Source organism: Oncorhynchus gorbuscha, linkage group LG18 (genome assembly GCF_021184085.1).
Source record: "Oncorhynchus gorbuscha isolate QuinsamMale2020 ecotype Even-year linkage group LG18, OgorEven_v1.0, whole genome shotgun sequence".
In the NCBI taxonomy this organism is placed as follows: domain Eukaryota; kingdom Metazoa; phylum Chordata; class Actinopteri; order Salmoniformes; family Salmonidae; genus Oncorhynchus; species Oncorhynchus gorbuscha.
Genome location: NC_060190.1, coordinates 20603269 through 20627051, shown reverse-complemented (window position 1 = coordinate 20627051; position 23783 = coordinate 20603269). Strand labels below are relative to the sequence as shown.

The window sequence follows — 23783 nt, the reverse complement described above, 5'->3', positions numbered from 1 at the left end:
ACGGCAGTGTAAACAGCGTCTGAAGTCGCTGGGTCCATTCCTTGGTCGGTTCCTTCTGTCATGCAGGTGAAAGAGGACCCAAAAGCGACTTAACAGAAACAGAGTTTATTAAAGTCCAAAACGGAATAACAGAAATCCTCTAGACTTGTAGAGGGGAAACAACTGGAGAAGCGGCCACAGACTGCAGGTCGCTTCGGGTAGGCGCAGGCCGTAGTCGACTGAGACACCTGCTCACACGCAGCATCTGATGAAGGCACAAAACACGACAGGACAGGGTGATACACAATCACGGCAAAAACACGACAGGACAGGGCGAAACGCAATCACAGCATGGTGAATACAATACAAGGAACCGACGGGACAGGAACGGATCACAAAGGAATAAATAGGGACTCTAATCAGGGGAAAGGATCGGGAACAGGTGTGGGAAGACTAAATGATGATTAGGGGAATAGGAACAGCTGGGAGCAGGAACGGAACGATAGAGAGAAGAGAGAGCGAGAGAGTGAGAGAGGGAGGGGGAGAGAGAGGGCTAGAAGGAGGGAAAGAACCAAATAAGACCAGCAGAGGGAAACGAATAGCATGGGAAGCACAGGGACAAGACAAGATAATAAATGACAAACATGACAGTTTTCCTCATAGAGCGGCAATGAGGGAATTTTAAAGTGGAACACACAAGTTTAGTTTTATTCGTCGTATGTACAGGATACTTGCTTGCAGGTTCCTTCTTGACACAATGCAACACTAAGAAATAATGAAAGATAAGAATATGAACATAAAGTAAATGGCTCTGCAGACACAAACTTAAACACATGGCTCGTAAGGATTACATCATCATATACTTATTTTTTTGGGGGGGTGGCGGTGTGGGGGGGTTAATTAGTATAACATCTGTCAGTTATGTACTTTGATTCCACAATTTAAATGTGAGTTAAATGTAAACATTTGTCATGAGAGAAAGGAGACCTGCACATCAAACTGGCCAGGCCTGTATAGGAATAAAATAGGGTGGTGGTACAATATTACCACTGAGTTTAGTGACTGTGTAACAATACAAAATGGCTTTCAAAAACAATATATAACGGAAAAGAGGTCATGAAATATTCCTCATCAATTCAAATGGTCATTATAGACCTCTTTGACCATTGCATTTACGGCGCACGTCAGAAGATGGCAGTCTACTGATATGAAAAATACGTGAAAGATTAAGGCAACTGGTTTGTTTCCTGGTGACAAATTAGTAACACTGTAATACTATTTAAATAAATTAGAAATATGAATTTCTTCTTCATCTACTTTCTGGAACTTAACCTTCCATGAACAGAAGTAAATAAATACAAAAACTCAACCATAGCATTTTGATAGAGAAAGACAAACAATAGTCTATGTTACAGGTGGAAATGATGGTGGATGTTGAGCCATAGCATAGCAAGCCAAAACCAACTCAAGTGATCTTTCACCAGGATTTAGGAACAACCAGAACCATATATTAGTATTCATCTAAATATATTTGGGAACAGCCATCTATTGTCTTCTTAAAGATGATTGGATGAGGGCTCTTCATAACGCCCATTCTAACCACAGTGTTGTGAGTCACCCTGTGGTGGTATGGCATCGGGTGCGCGGTGAAAGTTATATAAGATAGGCCTCCTCTTCAAAGAAGGCGGGTTTTAAATGTTTTCGGAAGGTTATGCAGGGACTCCGCTGTTCTCAGTAGAGGTGCATGTTTAAAAACAGGTGTGCTGTGGAGGAATGAGAATTGACAGCTGTTGTTCTTTGAACATGTTTTCTCATTTATACAATTTCACATACTGATGTTTTTTTTGTGTAATGACAGACATGACGCTCAGATAGCAAGTGATATTGATTAGTGAAACCAACTTTACATGAAAGGCAAATTTGAGGGTAAAATGAAGTTTTAAATGTCTTTATTGATTTATTTGAACACCCCTATTTTGAGTTTTTTTATACAACCTCCATTCATGTTATTTAGACTGCGTGGGCCTAGTGAATTAACTGTCGTAAAGACAGTGCATTCTATGTGCCCCAGGTTTATGACAATATGTTTTTGGTATAACTAAGCAGACACTCCCATCTTAACCATATGTTGCATTGAAATGAAGGTAGGATTCCAGACATCTAACGGCTACATCATCCACCTCTGGGTCAAACTTGTTAGCGATGAGGTGGTGGTGTTGTAGGAGCCACCAGAGATCTCCAGCCCAGTAGAGACACACATCTATCCTGGATGCACTAGAGCAGAGTGTATATGGGTTCCTTTCCTGGGTTCCTTTCCTTTCACATCTCCTTCCAGGTAAGTTCACCATGGGAGCAATGGCTTCATGTCTGATTCATGGTACTTGATGTGGAGAGGGCACTGAGGGCCTGCTCTGCAGAGTGGGCCACATGTGCTCATGAGGACTTTCTATATGAATATTAAGCTGTTTGCTGTCCTATGAGGTTTAATGGATCATGATGAATGGATATCAAAACTGTTGGGCAAGTTTACGTTCGAAGATGTCATTAGCCATTCCATCCAGAGATAATTCACGTGCATCACCCTTAATGTCAGAGGCAAATGCAATACTTGCAGCTCAACCGCCACTTGTTGCTAGTAGAATGAGCACTTTGTTCAACAATGTCTGCTCAAGTGGGTTATATGGCTAACATGAAAAAGAGATCATGAAATGTTCCTTATCAATTCAAATGGGCAGTTAAGGACTATTTGATATCATACTTCAATCAGCAGGTGGCATTCTCTTCAAATGAAAAGGAGAGATAAAGAGTAAGGCAACTTAGCCAAGCAATATTGTCATTTATTTGCTTGAGGTGAACAGTTTATTTGGTTCGGAATTGACAAACAATGCAGCCAACTTTTGAGAGACATGAAAGGCAAAATTGATATGAGTCATATGAGTTTTTTTTTACAACTTCCATTGACGTCATATATACTGTCTAATGAAATAGCAGACACTCTTATCCAGAACCACTTCCATTTAGTTTAATAGTTAACCTGTCATGAGAGACTGGGGTTGGTTGGGGTCATTTCATGAAGTAAACTGAAATTACCATTCCATTTTTCCTTATTGCTTCGATTGCCTCGTTAGAAAGGCAACAACGCGGCTTCCCTTGACAGTTTCAGTGCCTTCAGAAGGTATTCACACCCCTTGACATTTTCCACATTTTGTTGTGTTACAGCCTGAATTTAAAATGGATTAAATTGAGATTTTATGTCACTAGCCCACACACAAGACTCCATAATTTCAAAGTGGAATTATATTTTTGACATTTTTACTAACTATACTGAACATAAATATAAACACAACATGCATCAATTTTGTTACGTTACAGCCTTAATCTACAATGGATAAAGTACATGTTTTCACTCAGCAATCTACACACAATACCCCATAATGACAAAGCAAAAAAACAGAAATACCTTATGGACATAAGTACTCAGACTCTTTGCTATGAGACTCAAAATTGAGCTCAGGTGCATCCTGTTTCCATTGATAATCCTTGAGCTATTTCTACAACTTGATTGGAGTCCACCTGTGGTAAATTCAATTGATTGGACATGATTTGGAAAAGCACACACATGTCTATATAAGGTCCCACAGTTGACAGGGCAAAAACCAAGCCATGAGGTCAAAATAATTGGTAGTAGAGCTCCGAGACAGGATTGTGTAGAGGCACAGATCTGGGGAAGGTACCCAAACATTTCTGCAGCATTGAAGATCCCAAAGAACACAGTGGGCGCCATCATTCTTAAATGGAAGAAGTTTGGAACGACCAAGACTCTTCCTAGAGCTGGCCACCTTTCCAAACTGAGCAATCAGGGGAGAAGAACCCTGATGGTCACATTGACAGAGCTCTAGAGTTCCTCTGTGGAGATAGGAGAACCTTCCAGAAGGACAACCATCGCTGCAGCACTCCATCAATCAAGCATTTATGATTGAGTGGCCAGATGGAAGCAGTTCCTCAGTAAAAGGCAAATGACAGCCCGCTTGAAGTTTGCCAAAATGCGCCTAAAGTCTCTCAGACCATGAGAAACAAGATTCTCTGGTCTGATGAAACTAAGATTGAACTCTTTGGCATGAATGCCAAGCATCACATCTGGAGAAAACCTGGCACCATCCCTACCTGTGAAACATGGTGGTGACTGGGGCGAAGGTTCACCTACCCTAAGCACACATTCAAGACAACGCAGGAGTGGCTTCGGGACAAGTCTCTGAATGTCCTTGAGTGGCCCAGCCAGAGCCCAGACTTGGACCCGATCGAACATCTCTGGAGAGACCTGAAAATAGCTGTGCAACAACGCTCCCCATCGAACCTGACAGAGTTTGAGAGGATCTGCAGAGAACACTGGGATAATCTCCCCAAATACAGGTGTGCCAAGCTTGTAGCGTCATACCCAAGAAGACTCGAGGCTGTAATCACTGCCAATGGTGCTAAAACAAAGTACTGAGGAAAGGGTTTGAATACTTATGTAAATGTGATATTTACATTTTTATTGTTTATAAATGTGCTAACATTTATAAAATCCTGTTTTTGCTTTGTCATTATGGGGTATTGTGTGTAGATTGATAAGGAAAAAAACATTTGAATCAATTTTAGAACAAGGCTGTAACAAAATGTGGGAAAAGTATTTATTCGGAATACTTCCCGAAAGCACTGTATTTTTAGCCATATCAATGCAGTTAAACAAGTTCATAAAATAATGAATTTTGTTGGCTTTCACTTCCAAGGCTGTTTCATATTGTATATTTAGGCTATTGTAACAATGTGTTAGGTTCTGGCAAACAGAGTGAAAAACTAGTCAAAGCTCAAACCAAGTTTATTCACCCACTGGGTCAAACAGCTGAAAAGACAAAATCATGTTCCCACCAGCACCATTATTTATACCCTCCTTTAGGCAGAGTCTCCTCGTTGCACCTCTAAACACTACATCTTTGCTGCTCGGCAGATGAAGTGTGTAATAAAACGGTTCCTTCTCCCTTCATCTGACCTCTGCCCACATTCCTCACTAATCCACAGCTATCCAAGCCTTTCAGTCACCGCAACCAAGTGATTGCCTTGGTGTTATCAAGCCTTACATCAAAGTTGCCTGAAGTTGAATGGAACGTGGTATACCCTGACCAGTTATTCAGAAGAAAATCCTCTGACTGTCTATTTTCACACTGGAAATTGCTGCTGACATTGAACAGGGTTAGGGTATTTCATTCTTTTCAGACTCTCCTGTGCCACAATTCTCAACATATTTGAACACCCCAATTATGATTTTTTTTTGTACAACCTATATCTATATACATTATATAGACTGTGTAAATATATAACTGTTGTTTAGAGAGTGTATTCTAAATGCAACATGAAAATGCACATTTTTGGTATAACTTAGCAGATGCTCTTATCCATAGCCTCTTCCAATCAGTGCGTTCAATTCAATAGGTAAAACAACCACGTAAAAATTATACCAAAACACACAAAAAAAATGTACATTACGGTATGTGCAAACCTTTCTAATTTCGTAGCTTTTTCCGGATACTTCCAGATGAACCATATGTTGCTTTGAAACGAAGGTAGGACTCCAGACATCTAACGGCTACATCATCCACCTCTGGGTCAAACTTGTTAGCGATGAGGTGGTGGTGTTGTAGGAGCCACCGTAGATCTCCAGCCCCGTAGACACACACAGCTCTCCTGGAGGCACCGGAGCAGGGTGGATATGGGGCTCCTTTCCTCACATCTCCTTCCAGGTAACTCCACTTTACCATGCGAGCGATGGCGTTCATGTCTGATTCATGGTACTTGACGTGAGGAGGGTTAGACCCTGGCACTGAGGGCATGCGCTGCAGAGTGGCCCACAGGTGCTCATCAGGACTGTAGGTGTCCCTCTCCCACTCCAGCAGGGCCCGAACCTCCTGGCTGTCAAACACGTGATGGACAAAGTCCCTCGAGACCACGAAATAGGCATTTCCGGAAAACATGGGGGTGCTGATTGGAGGAGGGCTCTTCGTAACGTCTGTTCTGACTACTATGTTATTGGTTATATTGTGCTGATACTGCCACCGGTGTTTCTTATAGTCGACGGTGGTCTCAGACTCCATGCTGTTCCTCCCGTTGAGCAGTTTGAGTGACTGAACCATCTCTGCGTTGGTTTTAATGAAATCTGTTCCACAGGTATTGAGCAGGTACCTCCACTGGACAGGTGACTTCAACAGGTCCTTCATACAGTTTAGATCTGCCTGCACTCGAGACCACGATGCGTAAACCACACTCTCTGTCTTACTTGCCACAAACACATTGGTAAAACAAGTCACAATAGCCTTTACAGCAGTCCTGAATTCTTCTGAGGATTTCTGGTCCACATGCACGCAATATACATTCTGAGGTGTGTACACGGCACGCAGGAGTCGCTCAAACATCTCAATCTTCTCATGGACCACCATGGAGTAGGCGATGGGGAAGTCTCTCTCCTCCACACTCAGGGGCATCATGACGAACCCTCTGCCTGTAATGTACGTTTTACAGTTTCGGGTCACGTCGTGGTAGAATGCCTCAGACAGACGCTTGGGCTTATTCTTTGTTTTCAGAAGTCTTCTGAGCTGCTCCTTGTCGATGCCCTTCAGGTCTCCTCTGATGATGGCTGAGCAGGCAGGCAGGTCGTCTGCGTAGTCTTGTGGCAGGAGGTCAGGTGCTGGGAGCGGGCTTCTCTCAGAACAGGTTGGGCGTCTCAGAGTGTTCCAGACGAGAAGTGAGATTAAAGCAGACATTAGGATGAGAAAGAGGTTTCTGAAGAAGCATATATGTGATAATGATGGCCTAAGAGGACCCATAACAAAATGATTTATCTAAAGAATGTATTATTAGTATTTGTGCAGACCATAGTCTGGGAGCACTTCTGTAAAATAATGAATGACACACACACTCAACTCAGATTAAATTGAGTAGGTAATCATTAACTTTAGTAGGCATGGCTTTATACTGCCTTCAAACGCATGAAATTAAAAGGTACAAAACTTGGAACAAATGTGGTTGAAAATGAATTACTAACCTACAATATCACACTTTTCAGCATTTACACGTTTTGGCATGATGCTTTGAATTACACAATTCTAACCCACTTACACCACGCAATCAATATTGTTGGATACATACAACACTTTTGACTGGTACTGTATGTATTATTAGTATTTGTGCAGACCATAGCCTGGGAGAACTGCTGTTAAATGATTAATGTCACACACACACGCACGCACGCACGCACGCACGCACGCACGCACGCACGCACGCACGCACGCACGCACGCACGCACGCACACACACACACACACACACACACACACACACACACACACACACACACACACACACACACACACACACACACACACACACACACACACACACACACACACTTCACATTAAAATGAGTAGGTAATCATTCACTTTAGCAGGCATGGCTTTATACTTTAAATTAAAAGGTACCAACATTTTCAGCAGTTCCAATGAATGGCCTGATGCTCCAAAGTACACAATTCTAACCAATTTACCCCACGCAACCAATATTGTTGGATATTACAATATATTTGTTTCATATAGAGTCATGAACATCTAAAACAGTTGGCCCTATGCAGGTCATGGTTGGATGTCATCTTGGTTACCAGGACCAGATCTCCAGTTACTAATTGTAATAGTTAAACCTGTCATGAGAGTCCGGGGTTGATTGTGGTCAATTCACTCAATTCAGGAATGAATGACACACACACTCAATTCAGATTAAAGTGAGTAGGTAATCATTAACTTTAGTAGGCATGGCTTTATACTGCTTTCAAACGCTTGAAATTAAAAGGTACAAAACTTGGAACAAATGTGGTTGAAAATGAATTACTAACCTACAATATCACACTTTTCATCATTTACAAGTTTTGGCATGATGCTCTGAATTACACAATTCTAACCCACTTACCCCACGCAATCAATATTGTTGGATACATACAACACTTTTGACTGGTACTGTATGTATTATTAGTATTTTTGCAGACCATAGCCTGGGAGAACTGCTGTTAAATGATTAATGTCACACACACGCACGCATGCACGCACGCACGCACGCACGCACGCACGCACACACACACACACACACACACACACACACACACACACACACACACACACACTTCACATTAAAATGAGTAGGTAATCATTCACTTTAGCAGGCATGGCTTTATACTTTAAATTAAAAGGTACCAACATTTTCAGCAGTTCCAATGAATGGCCTGATGCTCCAAAGTACAGAATTCTAACCAATTTACCCCACGCAACCAATATTGTTGGATATTACAATATATTTGTTTCATATAGAGTCATGAACATCTAAAACAGTTGGCCCTATGCAGGTCATGGTTGGATGTCATCTTGGTTACCAGGACCAGATCTCCAGTTACTAATTGTAATAGTTAAACCTGTCATGAGAGTCCGGGGTTGGTTGTGGTCAATTCACTCAATTCAGGAAGTAAACTGAAAACAACATTGGAGCAGGTTCTGGTAGGGAAATGGTTGGGGTCAATTACAGTAAACTGAAATTCCCATCACAGCTTTCCTTATTGCTTCAATTGTGTCGTTAAAGAGGCAATAACAAGGCTTTGCTTGACAGTTGTATTGATAAATGATACAGTAAAACAATATGTTATTTCTGCCAAATGATTTCCTTCTGAGGAGGTGGTGGTAAAGTCCAAACCATCTGGTGGTGCACTGTAAAAAAAAAAATTCAGTGGGTTAGTAAATGTAATGATTTTCATGCATGTTTCTGGTTTTACTTAATTTTTGTGTTAAAAAAGCTTGACTTTTGAAAATGTAAATTCAATTTAATATATTGCAAAACTGAATGATTATTTGCATGTAAAAACAACTTGCATAACATTTTCTCTCAACTTAACATGTGGCTCCTTATTAGAGGATTGTGGGTATTTTTGTTGTTGTTGGCTTCATGATATTTTTACACAATGTTTTATGCATTTTTGAAGAAAGAAAAGTCACATATTTAGTATTGGTATTGGTATTATATTGGTATTATATTGATATTAAGCCATTTGTTGTGCTATTAGGTGTAATGGATGAGGATGAATGAATATCAACACTTTTGGGCAAAGATGTTCAAAGATTGGCATTTGAATGATGCTGAGCAGGAGGAGACGGCTTTATTGGTCCGCTTATACAGAACTATTGAAAAAAAAAATATTTCTTCATATATTTCAGGGGGTGCTGATGGTGCACCCCTACTTCCCGCGACTATGCATTCAGACCAGCCTTCCTGATTTAACTTTCATAAACTACATTAGTAGAAAGTGGACTGGTTTGACCTGTAGGCCTATGACAAACACTCTAAATAGTCAAAATAATTATCTTCCCAGAGCCTTTCAAATCAAGATGTCCATTTGTTAAAGACACTTTCCAGCTATTTTTTTTCTTCCTCCATTGAAAAACGATATTCCGAGTATATATACAGTAAAGTACCGGCACGTAAGGGTGAAGTAAACATACTTGAGCAAAATAGTGTTTTTTCAGGAGAAGAAAAAAATGTATTCAATGAGTTGGTCTCTCTGATTGGTGAACTCAGATGTCATCAGCATTCCCCTTTGATTGCTGGAACAATAGAGGAGCAATAGAGGACAAAATGCCCACCCATCCACTTGTGCCATGTCAGGAGAAGATCTGCACCAGCTGCTGAAATGCACCTTTTGTTAAGTAAATCAGATGATAACTAAGGTGCTAGGGAGGCTGGAGTGGGTCTTTAAGAAATAGTGTAAATTCAACTAGCTTGTAAAATCGAAATACTATCCCCATTCTTCAGGTGTACATAGGATTAATCTCTTCTAATTCTCTCTTCTGAGAGAAAACACATTTTCTTGGATCTGTGTGCTGAGGTTACCGTAGGACACACCTTAGAGAACCTCAGTCTCCATATTAAAAGTGGCCTACCAGCCAAGTCTCTGTTCTCTGGTGAGAACAACCCGACCACAGCTCCATCTCTTGACTCCAAAGTCCAAGCCACTTACCGTGCTGGAACTGCTGACCAACGCAAGGCCACAGTCCTCTGGGAGTCATTCCTGTATGCTGACCCCAGAAACCCCTCTGTGATCAAGATGATCCTGAGGAGGTTTGATTGTCTAGGCTTAACTCAGAAGGTTGTGTCGTGTCCTGAGCTGACCCAGCAGGCCCTGCAGCATCCAGATCTGTCACAGAGTGCTGTGAAGCATGTGGAGGCCTGTGCCAAAGCCAGTCAGGTGTCCGGGTAACTTTCCTGGAAGCAGGTATAGTCTCGATCAGGAACTGAGCCAGTCCAAGAGACCTAAACTGAAGCAGCAGCGACAGAGGAAGAAGCCAGTCAGCACTTCAGATAAGAAGTCTGGCAACATTTGGAGCAAGAGAGCAGCCAGCTGGTGTAAAGCAGAAGACATCAGCTTGAACAAATGCCAGATAGAGAAGGGAGCATTGACACTGATATTGCGCTCTCATCAGAGATTGGGGTCAATTCCATTTAAATTCTGTCAATTGAGGAAGTAAACAGAGTTTTATTAGTTTTATTAGTCATATGTATATGATACACATCATATATACTGTCCAACGAAATGCTTACTTGCAGGTTCCTTCTCGACAATGCAACAGTAAGAAATAATGAAAAATAAGAATATGAACATAAAGTAAATGGCTCTGCATTTATATGTGAGTGTAACTAGGGGGCAGTATTTTCATTTTTGGATTAAAAAAACGTTCCCGTTTTAAACGGAATATTTTGTCAGGACAAGATGCTGGATTATACATATAATTGACAGCTTTGGATAGAAAACACTCTGACGTTTCCAAAACTGCAAAGATATTGTCTGTGAGTGCAACAGAACTGATGTTACAGGCGAAACCCAGATAAAAATCAAACCAGGAAGTGCCCCATATTTTGAAAGCCCTGCATGCCAATGACTCCTTATATGGCTGTGAATGGGCTACGAATGAGCATTCGCTTTCGACGTATTCCCCAAGGTGTCTACAGCATTGTGACGTCTTTTTACGCATTTATGTTGAAGAATAGCCGTAAGGGACCACATTGAGCAAATGATCACATGATGGCTCCCGCAGAAAATCTTGCATAAAGTACTGAGGTAGTCATTATTCCAATCGCTTCTAATGAGAAACCAATTGTCCCGACGGATATATTATCAAATAGATATGTGAAAAACACCTTGAGGATTGATTCTAAACAACGTTTGCCATTTGGAAAAAAGTTTGGCGTTGTAGTGACCGCATTTTCCGGTCGATTTCTCAGCCAAACGTGAAGTATAAACGGGAGCTATTTCGCCTACAAAAATAATATTTAAAAAAAAAAGGAACATTTGCTATCTAACTGGGAGTCTCCTGAGTGAAAACTTCCGAAGTTCTTCAAAGGTAAATGATTTAATTTGATTGTTTTTCTTATTTTTGTGACAATGTTGCCTGCTGCTAGCAGAGCCTAGCATAGCATTATGCCATGATAAACTTGTCTAGCGTTGGCTGTAAAGCATATTTTGAAAATCTGAGATGACAGTGTGATTAACAAAAGGCTAAGCTGTGTCTCAATATATTTCATTTGTGATTTTCATGAATAGGAAGATTTTCTATGAAGATTTATGTCTGCTGCTTTATGCTAATTAGTTTGAGAGTCGCAAGAAGTTAACATAAACCACTACTTGCATTCGCACTGACTGTTTTTTAGGCCTACATCAGAATCATAACTCTTCTTATCAGGATTTTTGTTACAATCTTCATAAAAAAACAGTCTAATATTGAAACAAGATATAACCTAACCTCCCTAAATATCAAAAATGGTCTCATCAAACATAAGTTCCCCGCAAATGAAGGATCCAGATTCGTCTACTTGTTCTGTAGACATGCATTCAGCACTCCACAGGCCAGAATAGGCCCGTACCTAACCATCTGTTGTGTCATCGATTTCTCCAGAGTCTTGGAAATAAGGCCTCGTACACAGGAAATTAGACAACAGCCACATAAAACTAAAACAGTCACACAGGTGAATGTAGCCCATAACACAGTGATCATAATATTTTTCCATTTTCCAAACGTACTATCAAACCAATTAGTCAGAGAAGTATCCACCCCAGAGTTTTCTGCCAACTCGTGAGCTAGGGTGGTCAAATTAGCTAAGGCTTTGGTCACTGATCCATCCGGAGCTGTGTTATTTGGGATGAAAGTACAACACATGTTCCCGAAGATCACGCATACTCCTCCCTTTTCAGCCAATAACATATCTAATGCAATTCTATTCTGCCCAGCCATCAGGCTGGTTGCTTCAGTCTGTTCTGCTAAACCTTTAATAGCATCTCTGGTATAATTGATAAAGCGCTGTTGATTATATTAAATATAATTAATCCAGTCCACGTTCTTATTGAGAGTAGACCACCAGAAAATGCTTGACTCTAATCCTGCTAGGATCTGATTTCTTGCTTTGAACTCATCTGGCATCCCCCGTGGAACTCCAATGTTATCAATATATACTCTGTCATCAAAAGACCCAGATGGAGTACCTCTTTTCTCCCGTTTGGCTAACTTCATGTCTTGGTTTTGAATGAGTGTGAAAGGCATTCCCAAATGTACAAGGGCACATAATCCTGTCCAATCTGCCAGTAATACTGGCCAGAACATCATTCCCCCACACAACCACCAGATGTCAGCCCTGGCCCACTTTACCTTATTGAAATCCCCAGAGTTCAACCAGCCTGTCAAATCAGACATGGTCTCGTCAGTGGTAATATTTTCTGTCCTATTGCAGGTACTAACTTCCCCCACATATTTCCCATGAGTACTGTACCGGGCCAAACAGTAAAATTCTCTTCCGGGCACTGTAAAGGGAGAAAGTCTTGATTTAAGGGGAACTTGGGGGGTATGAATAATGCAAATCAATACAACTGTCATTATCTGGCTTTCCTGCTTTCGTGAACAGCTTTACCATACAGGCCATTCCCTTAGGGGAATTAATTCCGTTAAGTGGAAAAGGGATAGTTGTCAACTGGGGTTTTGCATTTGCTCCACAGCCCGTGATGCAGCCACCACTGACTGCAAACACAGGGGCATTGCTTGTGCCACCTCATCAAGACGGGAGGAATAATAGGCCACCGGCTTACCGGAGTCAACACTGATGTCATGGACCCCTCCCTGCAATCCACAGTCTGTGTGAGTTCACAGTCATACCTAGGGAATGCCAGAACACTGTCAGATATCAATAGCTGTTTAATAGCCACAAACTGTTTCTCCGCCTCTTTTGTCCATACTATTTTGTCTTTAGCTGTCATAGCCTTACCATAGATCAAATTACTAAGTAACCCTGTATGCAATTCAAAGTGTGGGACCCATGCTCTACAATAGTTAATCATTCCCAAGAAACTCATCATCTGTTTTTTGTTCAATGGTTTGGGTGCTTCCCTTCCTGAGTTATGGTGTGTCCTAAATAGATAACTTGTTCCTGCCAGAGCTTAACTTTGTGACCTTGGTCAGCTATGAAGAGGAACAGAGCAAGAGTATCCTCTTTACAGGCCTCCTGTGAGGAGTTAGTCAACAGGATATCATCCACGTATGTCAAATTTGGACTTCCCCGTGGAGGGTCAAATTTTCCAAGATTCCTAGTAATAGCCTGATTGTAGATAGTGGGGCTTTCCAAGTAACCTTGGACTAAACGACTATTTTCCTAAAAATGTGAACCCAAACCACCCCTGGCTGTCTGGGTGTAGTGGAATACTAAAGAAAGCATTAGCAAGGTCTATCACAGTAAAGTAAGCATTATCAGGCTTCAGCTGGTTTAACAGAGTATGCGGATCTGGTACACAAGGTGTTCTTGGTATCATACTGTTATTGACCCCCTGTAGGTCCATTACCATTCTACAGTCAGTGCTAGGGAATGCCTTCTTTACTGGAAAAAGATGTGAGTTACAGAACGCTTCATCCCCCGGTATGATAACCCCTCCCTTTCTTAACTGTTCAAAAGAGGGTGTTATTCTTTTAATTGCTTCTGGCTTTAATGGGTATTGTTTTTGGTAAAGGTCTATAATTGGATTTTGGGACAACTTGTACCGGTGTTACTCCTTTAATTAATCCCACATCCCCGGGACCCTGAGACCACAGATACTCGGGTATTCCTTTTAAATCTTCTTCCTGTTCTTCTGTCAACAGGTATTCTGCTTCTCAGAACCCCCCCACTCTCACTAATGTGCACTGTGGGAGCACAGTTTGCTCTCCAGTTCAGTTTACGTCTGTATCTATCAGTGGATGGGCTATGTTGTAACCCTTCCCTCCCCGTTACCCAGTGTGTTAGCCTTTTCCCCTTTGTCACCCAATATCTCATATCCTTCCACTGCCCAGAGGGTTCTTTAGCTGGAGCCACATGGGGACTCCATTTTTTCTCTGTACAGGGCCTGGATATGAGTAGGCAGTTCCACCTCCACAGCTGCATGAGTTGAATCATAGTAAAGCCCTTTCAGACCAATGGTTCGCTCAGTGGTTTTCAGAAGTGCCCCCTCATATACCAGGTCGGGGCCGGGGTGTCTGTTATACCACAGTGTACAGTGCAAGTCATCTGGAGACATTTTAGTGGGTCCTGATATTACATCATCTGTTAGTTCCAACAATGCTTTGGGTATGGCTGTTAAACCTCCCCTCAATAAATCTTGACTATACCAATAATGCGGATCTCCTTCCCCACAGATTACCATGTTATTTTTAACAACCTGGGCTTTCATACCTTTGTCTGTAGGTGTTATGGCTATATTCAACAGTTTCATGACGTCTCTCCCCAATAGATTCACCGGACACAATTTTGATATGAGTACTGGGACCGTCGCCTCCCCCTCAGTCATTTCATATCTGAGAGTTATGGGAGTCGAGAGTCTCTCTACACAGTGATGTCCAGACGCAGAATGAACAGTTATCTTATCCCCTGAGGGATGAATCCCTTGTGGTGCATCCTCACTGCATATGGCTGTCCTGCATGCCCCCGTATCACACAGAAATGTAATTATCTTTCCCATAACTGTAAGTGTCAAAAAAGGTTTCTCTTCCTGAGCAAGAGCAAGATCTACTGTTGCTAATTCAAATACCTCAGTCTCTGCGTCAATCTTATCTAAATTGTTAAGGTCTGAAGTGCTATTACTACAGTCGCTGTCCTTTTCGTCGTACCAGTCCACTACTTCTTTCCTGACTATTTTAGCAGTATCAGTCTCTAGTCAGGATTTGTCTTCGTCGCTGTCTGAGTCAGATTTTGGGCGCTTCTCTCCCTTTTCCTTTTTGCCCCCCTGTCCCTGTGGTTTTTGTTTACAATAGCGGCTCTTGATGTCCTTTTTTTTTACAATATCCACATGGAGCCTCGCATTCCCTGGCGAAATGTCTGTTTTGATTACAATTATAACATTTTAGCTCCCCTTCACCCCCATTTACCTGACGTTCCCTTTCTATCTGCCCCCGTCCTGCTCTCTCTGTTCTTACCTCCCCTTGCTTTATCATCTAGTACTGACATTACAAACTCATCATTCCTATGCTCTTTTTTCCTTTTTTTCTGTCTGCCGTGCTGTTCGTGGTGCATCGCATATCTTTTTACCTCTGCCAGAGTTGCCAACCCCCACCCCACTAAGTTATTTTTCACCTCCTTACTGATTTCAACGCGCATTCCAGTTAATAAGGCTATTTTTAGTTGCTGATGATAAGGAGTATTTTGATCCCCTCCGGGGGCTGGTTCTGGCGTACCACTGTTGGCATTAAATACATCTTTTAAACGTTCTAGGTACTGACTGACTGTCTCATTTTCTCCCTGTCTACATTCAGTTACCTTAGAGAAGTCGGCGCGTCGATGGTAATGTTCAGTTAGGTTAGCGCATAGTTCTGTCATTTTTGCTCTGAATGGCTCTCCAAGTCCCGCGCTCCACTGTATAATGTCCCCATCATACCCCGTTGGCACCCAGGCTCCGTGCACAGCAAACCAATCCTTTTCCACTATGGTTCTAACTGCTCTTTCCACCTCCCCTGTGTTTAGCCTGAAACTGGACGCTAGTCCGTTTAGATCTCTCTCAAACCCTGCCATTCCTGTTTTAGGGTATGAGATTCCTTCTACTGCCTTTTCTACGTCCCTCTGTGTCCAGGGTCGATAGACCCGAACAGTGGGTTCGTTGCCCTCCATCCCAGCTTGGGAGTTGGGTAGCTCTATCAGGGGAAACTGCTCTTCTCTCTCTGCACTGTCTTCTTCCCTTCTATAATACTGAAAATCTCTCCTATGCCTTGGTCTATTTTCCTCTCCTATATCGGAGGTTTCTCTGAGTAGGCCTGATCGGTTCTGATTCGGTGAAGGTGTCTGATTTTTTCCCTCCCCGACCTATCTTCCTCCTTCACTGTCTGAGTCTCTACCAATGCCCTTTCCATCTGCACCTTCCTCAATACTGCCCTAATCAGTTCCTGCTCTCTCTCCATGCCTATCTGTCCCTCCGGACTCACACCACCCGCTCCCAGATCATAAGCTGGGGGAGGCTCAGAACGGAGCTGCAATTGCACTCTCCTCTGAGCCATCACCACCTCATCGTCGGGATTATCTCTGTAAGCCTGGTCCACTAGAGAAGGATGTAGGTTTTGATCCACACCCCCACCCAATTGGCCACTTTTTCCAGCTGTGGGAGCGGAGGGCAGAGTATCTTGACTCTTTACATCTTTCTTTTTTTCGATCCCCTTCCACTCTTTTTCTGGCTTCCGAAAGCCAGACCCTGGCTGTATATAAGCCTTGTTTATTCTGCTTCTGCATGTCCTTGCCACATTCCTTATGTATCTGTTTTTATAAGAAATTCAAACTTTTCAACATCTAGATGCCCATCAAAACCATACCTTTTTTCCCATTTTAAGCAGAAATCAATATTCCTTCTGTCTTTCTGCTCCATATAACGGTAATCTCATCCATTCCGGGACCTCCTTGGAGAATTTGCTACCCATGATTAATAAATCCTTGCTGCTCCTTGTAGCTATGGTATTTATCACTATCTATGTGTATATATTTCTACGACCTGTTTTTATCATTACACAGTTATTTTAGTTGCTCTTCTGTCTGACTATGTGTGTGTCTCTTTAATGATAATCAATGTGTATGGAATTCTATATGTATTTCTCCTTTCTGGAAACTTCGTCAAACGATTTGACTTTTGATCGGACGTTACATTTCACCCGTATAATATTCTTCTTGGGACTTTCAACGTTAATATCTCATATCTCACTACTCTAGACTAGGTTTCCCTCTCCTCCTCTTTGGATATTAATTTTTTTCAGCATTGAACAGGTTAAATTTTTCTGTTCGCCTAGAATTACCCTGCCTTCTCACCAAGCCTAATTTATCCTCACCTGTTTTAATATATCTATGTGCTACTTTTCATAGTCAGACTACTTCCCATATACAGATAGACTACTTAGGTTTAAACTTTATTTAGGTATAACCTATTTGTACAGAACGACCGTCCTATCTAACAATAAGTACTATATCCCACCCTTAATTATCCTTCGGCTTGCAAAACCAGGATCTATTAAGTTCTAGTTTATTTATGGTAGTGCACCTTACCGCAGGTAATTTCAGACCTGTTTCCTTCCTATCGATTTTGGTTAAAACACAAAGTAGAAACCCATTGTATTTGTTCAGAATATTCAAGCACCTATCATTGATTAAATCCTTTAGAACATTTAATAAAAAATATCCCAAATAATTCCTCCCAAATTCGAGAATAAAGGCTACTGACCTTGCCGCCGACTGGGAAAAGCACCGTTCGTGGGATCGAGTCACCATCCCTGTCGGTCTGGGGTGTACACCGGCCTGGTCTTTTCACCCTCAATTCAGAGGCCAGGTCTTAAATAACGGGACCCAACCCGCTCGTGCACGATTTTTGGCGTACTACCTTCAGATGGCAGGGACGGGTATTTAGATCCGGCTCGAAGGACCAATTGTTACAGGAAATAAATTCCTCTATGTTTTAATACCCAATTAAAATTAAACATTCTGTCAATTCATAAGAATTTGTAAGACTCTTATTTGTATAAAATCGACAGAGACCAGTCTTTAAAATCAACCAGCAGCGTTTATTCTCGAGAGTACTGCCCATGATACATTTTACCACAGGTTATAAACTGAAAATGACGTCAGCGTTTTCTAACTGTTCCGTCTCTTCTTGAAACTGGTACAAAGGCTGTATAGTTCTCAAGCCTTCCCACATCGTCTAGAGCCAAGGCCAGCCTGTGTAGATAAGCATTCTAGCCAGTCTGGGGATATAGTTCATTAATTTCTACCAAGGAACAGACAGTCATTGTTCTAATTCTTGATTATATTTACACACATTATATTCAGTACTAGGATTAAAAAGAAAATTCATACATATACAGTAACATAATAGTATTCTGATGTATACATAATTAGTTGTTATTGATAAAAATTCCCTTAACAAAATATAAACCTTTTGTTTAACAAATCCAGAACCTTTAAAAAGTAGGTGCTGTCTCATCATCGTAATTGTCAAAACTAACTGTTTCCCATTCTTAGCTACGATGTGGGAGTATCCCAAAGGTCAATACTGTTCAGCTTGTACATTAATGATCTTCCTTCTGTCTGTACTGGGTCTGACGTTCCAATGTATGCAGATGATACAGTGATATATGCATGCAAAGAGCAAACAACAAGCTACACAAGAACACACTACAGTAATGGTCCAGATGACAAAGTGGTTGAGGGACTCATGTTATCATCTCAATGTAAAACAAAACAGTCTGCATGTTCCTCACAAAGAGGACAACTGATGCCACTGAGCCAGATGGCTGTGTCAGGGGAAAAGCTCCAGGTGGTATCTGATTTGAAGTACCACGGCATCATACTTGATTCCAACCTTTCTTTTAAAAAGCAAATGAAAAAGGTAACTCACATAACCAAATTGAACCTAGCTAAGTTCCAAAACATATGAAATTGTTTGACAACAGAGGTAACAAAACGGTACTTCAAATCTATGATACTCCCCCACTTAACATACTACTTGACTAATTGGGCCCAAGCTTGCTCTACAACAACATTAAAATCCATTCAGTCTGTCTGCAAACAGGCTCTCAAAGTGCTTGATAGGAAGCCCAATAGCTATCATCACTGTTACATTCCCAGAAAGCATGAGCTCCTGAGTTGGAAAAATCTTGTGCAATACAGTGACGCCTGTCTTGTATTCAAGATTCTAAATGGCCAGGCTCCCCCTCCACTCAGTACTTTTCTTAAACAGAAAACCCAAATCTATGGCAGCAGATCCATTTTAATGTCCGGACATTGTTCCACTTAATGGAAACAGATTATAATGGTAGCATACATTAACTTCCTGCTCAAATTCACTGGTGTTTCCCTAAACAACAAAACCAAGCAACAATAATCAGAAACTATTACAAAACGTTTCCCGGTTCAACTATTCAGACCTGAATCCCTTACAGCCAGATATAGCCTAGCGAGCACAACTAACTCTCCTATTCTTACCAGTAGGAAATAAATATACCCCATACTCAAACAACATTCTGCGCTTACCCCTATCGTAAGATTAAAAACAAACTCTACAACTTTCTCTTCTTTTTCTTCTTCACATTTATGAAATGTCCAAGACTTTAAAAATAACATGTAATGCACCAAATTCAAAAAATACATCAGTCAATCCATAAGAATAAAAAACACATTTTTCGGTGGGCACAGCTCTATTGCAATTACATATCCGCTATTATTAGAATTAATTAGATATAGGTAACTGTCTCTTCTTTGATTCAGTTATTGAAATACGACTCCATTCTCAATATGTTATTCCAGCAGACCATTTAGGCAACAGACAAAGTATTACATCGAAATCGCCTCGCTATTCATACTGAATGATTTAGTCTTTCAATTTGAACTAAGCAAGCTGTTAAAACATAGAGTTTATATCTTAAACAAACACTGGCTGCCGTATCTTTCCAGGCAAACATACCAATAGTTTAATTACAATCAGAAACCCAGATTTTAGTCAATACCATCCATATACCCAATGCTATTGAAATGACGAAGAAGCCCCGTAAATAATCCAATTTAAAATTGTCTGTAGACGTAAAATCAGGCACATTATAACAACACAATTCCCAGAAAATAGCCTTAATTAAATGTCCAAGCGTTTCCCTGGCGAGATTCTCACACTCGCCAAATGAATAGATTAACAGTCAACGAGTTAAATCGACATTCATTGACTAGGAAACAGATTTTGCGCTTTTTAATAAAAGTAAATTATGTTTTCTCATGCAACGTATTTCGATTACCTTACTACATCACATGAATCACACAATGATAATTTGTTTGTTGGATACCCTAGGCTTTGTACGACGTTATAAATTACGTTGAGATTCCATCCTAAATCGCTCTAACTTTATGGAAAAATGTTTATTCAATAAATCCAGCAACACATTTTCAGGCCTTAAGGACAGTTTTATTTCAAATGTAGTACACGGACGGAGAAAATCCAATACGCGTTTTATAGTTACATCGTTAGGGTAAGTTAACCAAAAGTGGACACACTCCAATCAGTTTCTAGAGCACAATTGCCCAGACTTTGTAGACAGTTTAATAATGCTTATCAAATTATCCATTAAAGATACCAACTCAAAACCTACATACGTCTACGAATGGGTGGTTTAAATTGTATCTAATTATATTCCCAGTATTACTTTATCAAATCTCTAGTAATCGATTATACACACATACAATTCATCATATGTTTATATATTCACAGAATCCATATAAAACGTAAGAAGTTCTTAGGTACTCACAACAATCATTCCATTTGATTTTTCAAGGACTCTCCATTGCTACGAAGTAGCTCTCTAAACTTTTGTTTCCTGGACAATGACCAGCCCGTCATGGGATCCTCAACGGTTCTCTAACCTCCCAGAGACCACAGCAAAATCAAGCCTCTCAGGAACTACAGACCTTCCACTGTTTTCTAATATATCATCCAGCTCTCAATAACACCCCGTGATATTCTACGATGGGCAGTGAAGGAACAGAGCCGCCAGTCAGCCAGGATCTGCCAGAGCTGCCAGTCAGCCAGGATCCGCCAGTGCCGCCAGTGCCGCCAGTCAGCCAGGATCCGCCAGAGCCGCCATTCAGCCAGGATCCGCCAGAGCCGCCAGTCAGCCAGGATCCGCCAGAGCCGCCAGTCAGCCAGGATCCGCAAGAGCCGCCAGTCAGCCAGGATCCGCCAGAGCCGCCAGTCAGCCAGGATCTGCCAGAGCCACCAGTCAGCCAGGATCCGCCAGAGCCGCCAGTCAGCCAGGATCCGCCAGAGCCACCAGTCAGCCAGGAGCTGCCAGAGCCATCAGTCACCCAGAAGCTGCCAGAGCTGTCAACCAGCCTGAGCTACCTCTCAGTCCTGAGCTACCAGAGCCATTTCAGACGCTTTTATCCAAAGCGACTTACAGTCATGTGTGCATACATTCTACGTATGGGTGGTCCCGGGAATTGAACCCACTACCCTGGCGTTACAAGCGCCATGCTCTACCAACTGAGCTACAGAAGGACCTCAGTCCTGAGCTACCTCTCAGGCATGTGCTACCCCTCAGACCTGAGCTACCCCTCAGTCCTGAGCTACCTCAGTCCAGAGCTGCCCCTCAGTCCGGAGCTGCCCCTCAGTCCAGTGGGGCCCTTTGTTAGGGTTCCTAGGCCAAGGTCGGCGGCGAGGGTCGCCGGGGTCGGGGGGTACTGTCACGTTCTGACCATAGTTCTTGTGTGTTTTCCTTGTTTTAGTGTTGGTCAGGACATGAGCTGGGTGGGCATTCTATGTTGTGTGTCTAGTTTGTCTGTTTCTGTGTTTGGCCTGATATGGTTCTCAATCAGAGGCAGGTGTTAGTCATTGTCTCTGATTGGGAACCATATTTAGGTAGCTTGTTTTGTGTTGGGGTTTGTGGGTGATTGTTTCCTGTCTTTGTGTTTTCAGCACCAGTTAGGACTGTTTCGGTTTTGCCACGTTTATTGTTTTGTAATTTTAGCTTGTTAGCAAATAAATAATCAACTCAATTGGTGTGGTACGGACTTATTTGGTGAGACTCGGGTTTGTGCAGATTCCCGGATTATGCAACATTCAGAATGAGACTGTAGAGGAAATTGATTAATTAGTGACTGTTGTAAATCGATATTCTGATATTCTTTGAGTTAATTTGGGAAAAAGAAACTCAGTAAAGCTAAAACTTTCCCATGGTGCCCCAGGTTAATGAGTTAATAATTACCTGATTCATTTAATCACGTAATTATAAACTGTTAATCATTCGACGAGCAGCACATTAATCAATACAACATCACGAAAGTAGAAAATATGTTTTTGTAACAATGAGGCTGTGGTTTTAGTTGTCTAATGAGATCATAGTAAATTGAGATACCTTTCCTCGTAAATAGGTACGCCACATGGAACGCAGAGAGCATGTCATAAAGACGGATAATTCCCCCTTTCTACCCTAGGGTATAAAACATGTGAGTTAAGAATTTACATATCAGATTTGAGGACCACCAGCTGCAGCCGAGGTCCACGAGTAGTCACGACCCCGAATCGCAACACAAGATTGAAGAGGACAAAAAAAACTCTTAACAATCAATGCTACGTTTGAGTACTGTATCTAAGAAGGGGAATTCAAGCAGGACCACCCGGTTATTCTCTTCAAGTCATCGTTTGTCTACACTGCTCTCATTCCCACGCTGGGATAATCTACACGGCTGATTAGCCATCCTGAGAAGACCACTCTTACAGAACGAGTGCAAGGAAACAGTCAACTAAGAGAAAGGATATTGTGACATCTTGTGGTCAGTCAGAGACTTACACCCGATAACAAAAAAGATCAGACCATCCAAAGATATTCAACGGAGATATCCAGCAGTGATACCCAACGGAAACCTTCAACACGTAAATACTTGGATTATAATTCTTACTCATAAGAGCAGGAGTTCGGGGCAAGATGTTATGGCTAAACTAAGCATAGTTTACAAATGTTGCCTTTCTCTCTCCCTCTCTGTCTTTAATTCTCCATCTTGTGTAACGTGTGTCATATTGTGTTATTGCGCTAGGGACCTGTTGTCAATTTGTGTGGTACGGAATGATTAGTGAGACCCGGGTTTGGGCAGATTTAAAGGATTATCCGACATTCAGAATGAGACTGACATGAGGAAATGATTGACTGCTATGATATCAAGATTATGATATTCTTTAGTTAATCCGGTAAACGGTAACTCATTAAACAAACTTTTCCGATGGTACCCCAGGTTACTGAGTTAATTGTTACACGATTCATCAAATCACATAATAATAAACATACTTAATTATTAGATAAATAGCATGTCATCACATTAACGATAGCAACATCACGACACAGATGTAAATACATTTGTGCACAACGTTTGAGAGAAATAAGCTTTTTAAGCATATTGAAACTTTCTAGGATCTTTTATTTCAGCTCATGAAACATGGGACCAACACTTACATGTTGCATTTATATTTTTGTTCAAATCCTTTGTTGTGGCAAGTCTAAAGTTCATGAGTAAAGATGTGTTTAACAAGTCAGTCACATAATACATTTCATGGACTCACTCTGTGTGTTATAATAGTGTTCAATGTGATTTGTTAATGACTACCTCAGCTCTGTACCCCACACATACAATTATCTGTAATGTTCCTCGGTCGAGTAGTGAATTTCAAACACAGATTC

The 23783-nt window shown here is 41.4% G+C and overlaps 1 protein-coding gene across 2 annotated transcripts; it reads right to left on the bottom strand.

Annotated features, from left to right (window-relative positions):
• Window positions 1-401: 401 nt before the first annotated feature.
• On the bottom strand, window positions 402-21089 carry LOC124003580 (beta-1,3-galactosyl-O-glycosyl-glycoprotein beta-1,6-N-acetylglucosaminyltransferase 3-like). 2 transcript variants are annotated; one of them, XM_046311939.1, is made up of 3 exons: window positions 10058-10806; window positions 5516-8753; window positions 402-461 (listed from the first exon to the last, which is right to left on the bottom strand). In XM_046311939.1, the coding sequence occupies exon 2, from the start codon at window positions 6834-6836 to the stop codon at window positions 5520-5522; it is 1317 nt and encodes a 438-aa protein (XP_046167895.1). In that variant the 5' UTR covers window positions 6837-8753; window positions 10058-10806; the 3' UTR covers window positions 402-461; window positions 5516-5519. The 2 variants fall into 2 exon arrangements, with proteins under 2 accessions (XP_046167895.1, XP_046167894.1); XM_046311938.1 differs by lacking the exon at window positions 402-461 and adding an exon at window positions 20862-21089 and having other exon boundaries at window positions 4820-8753; window positions 10058-10355.
• Window positions 21090-23783: the final 2694 nt, after the last annotated feature.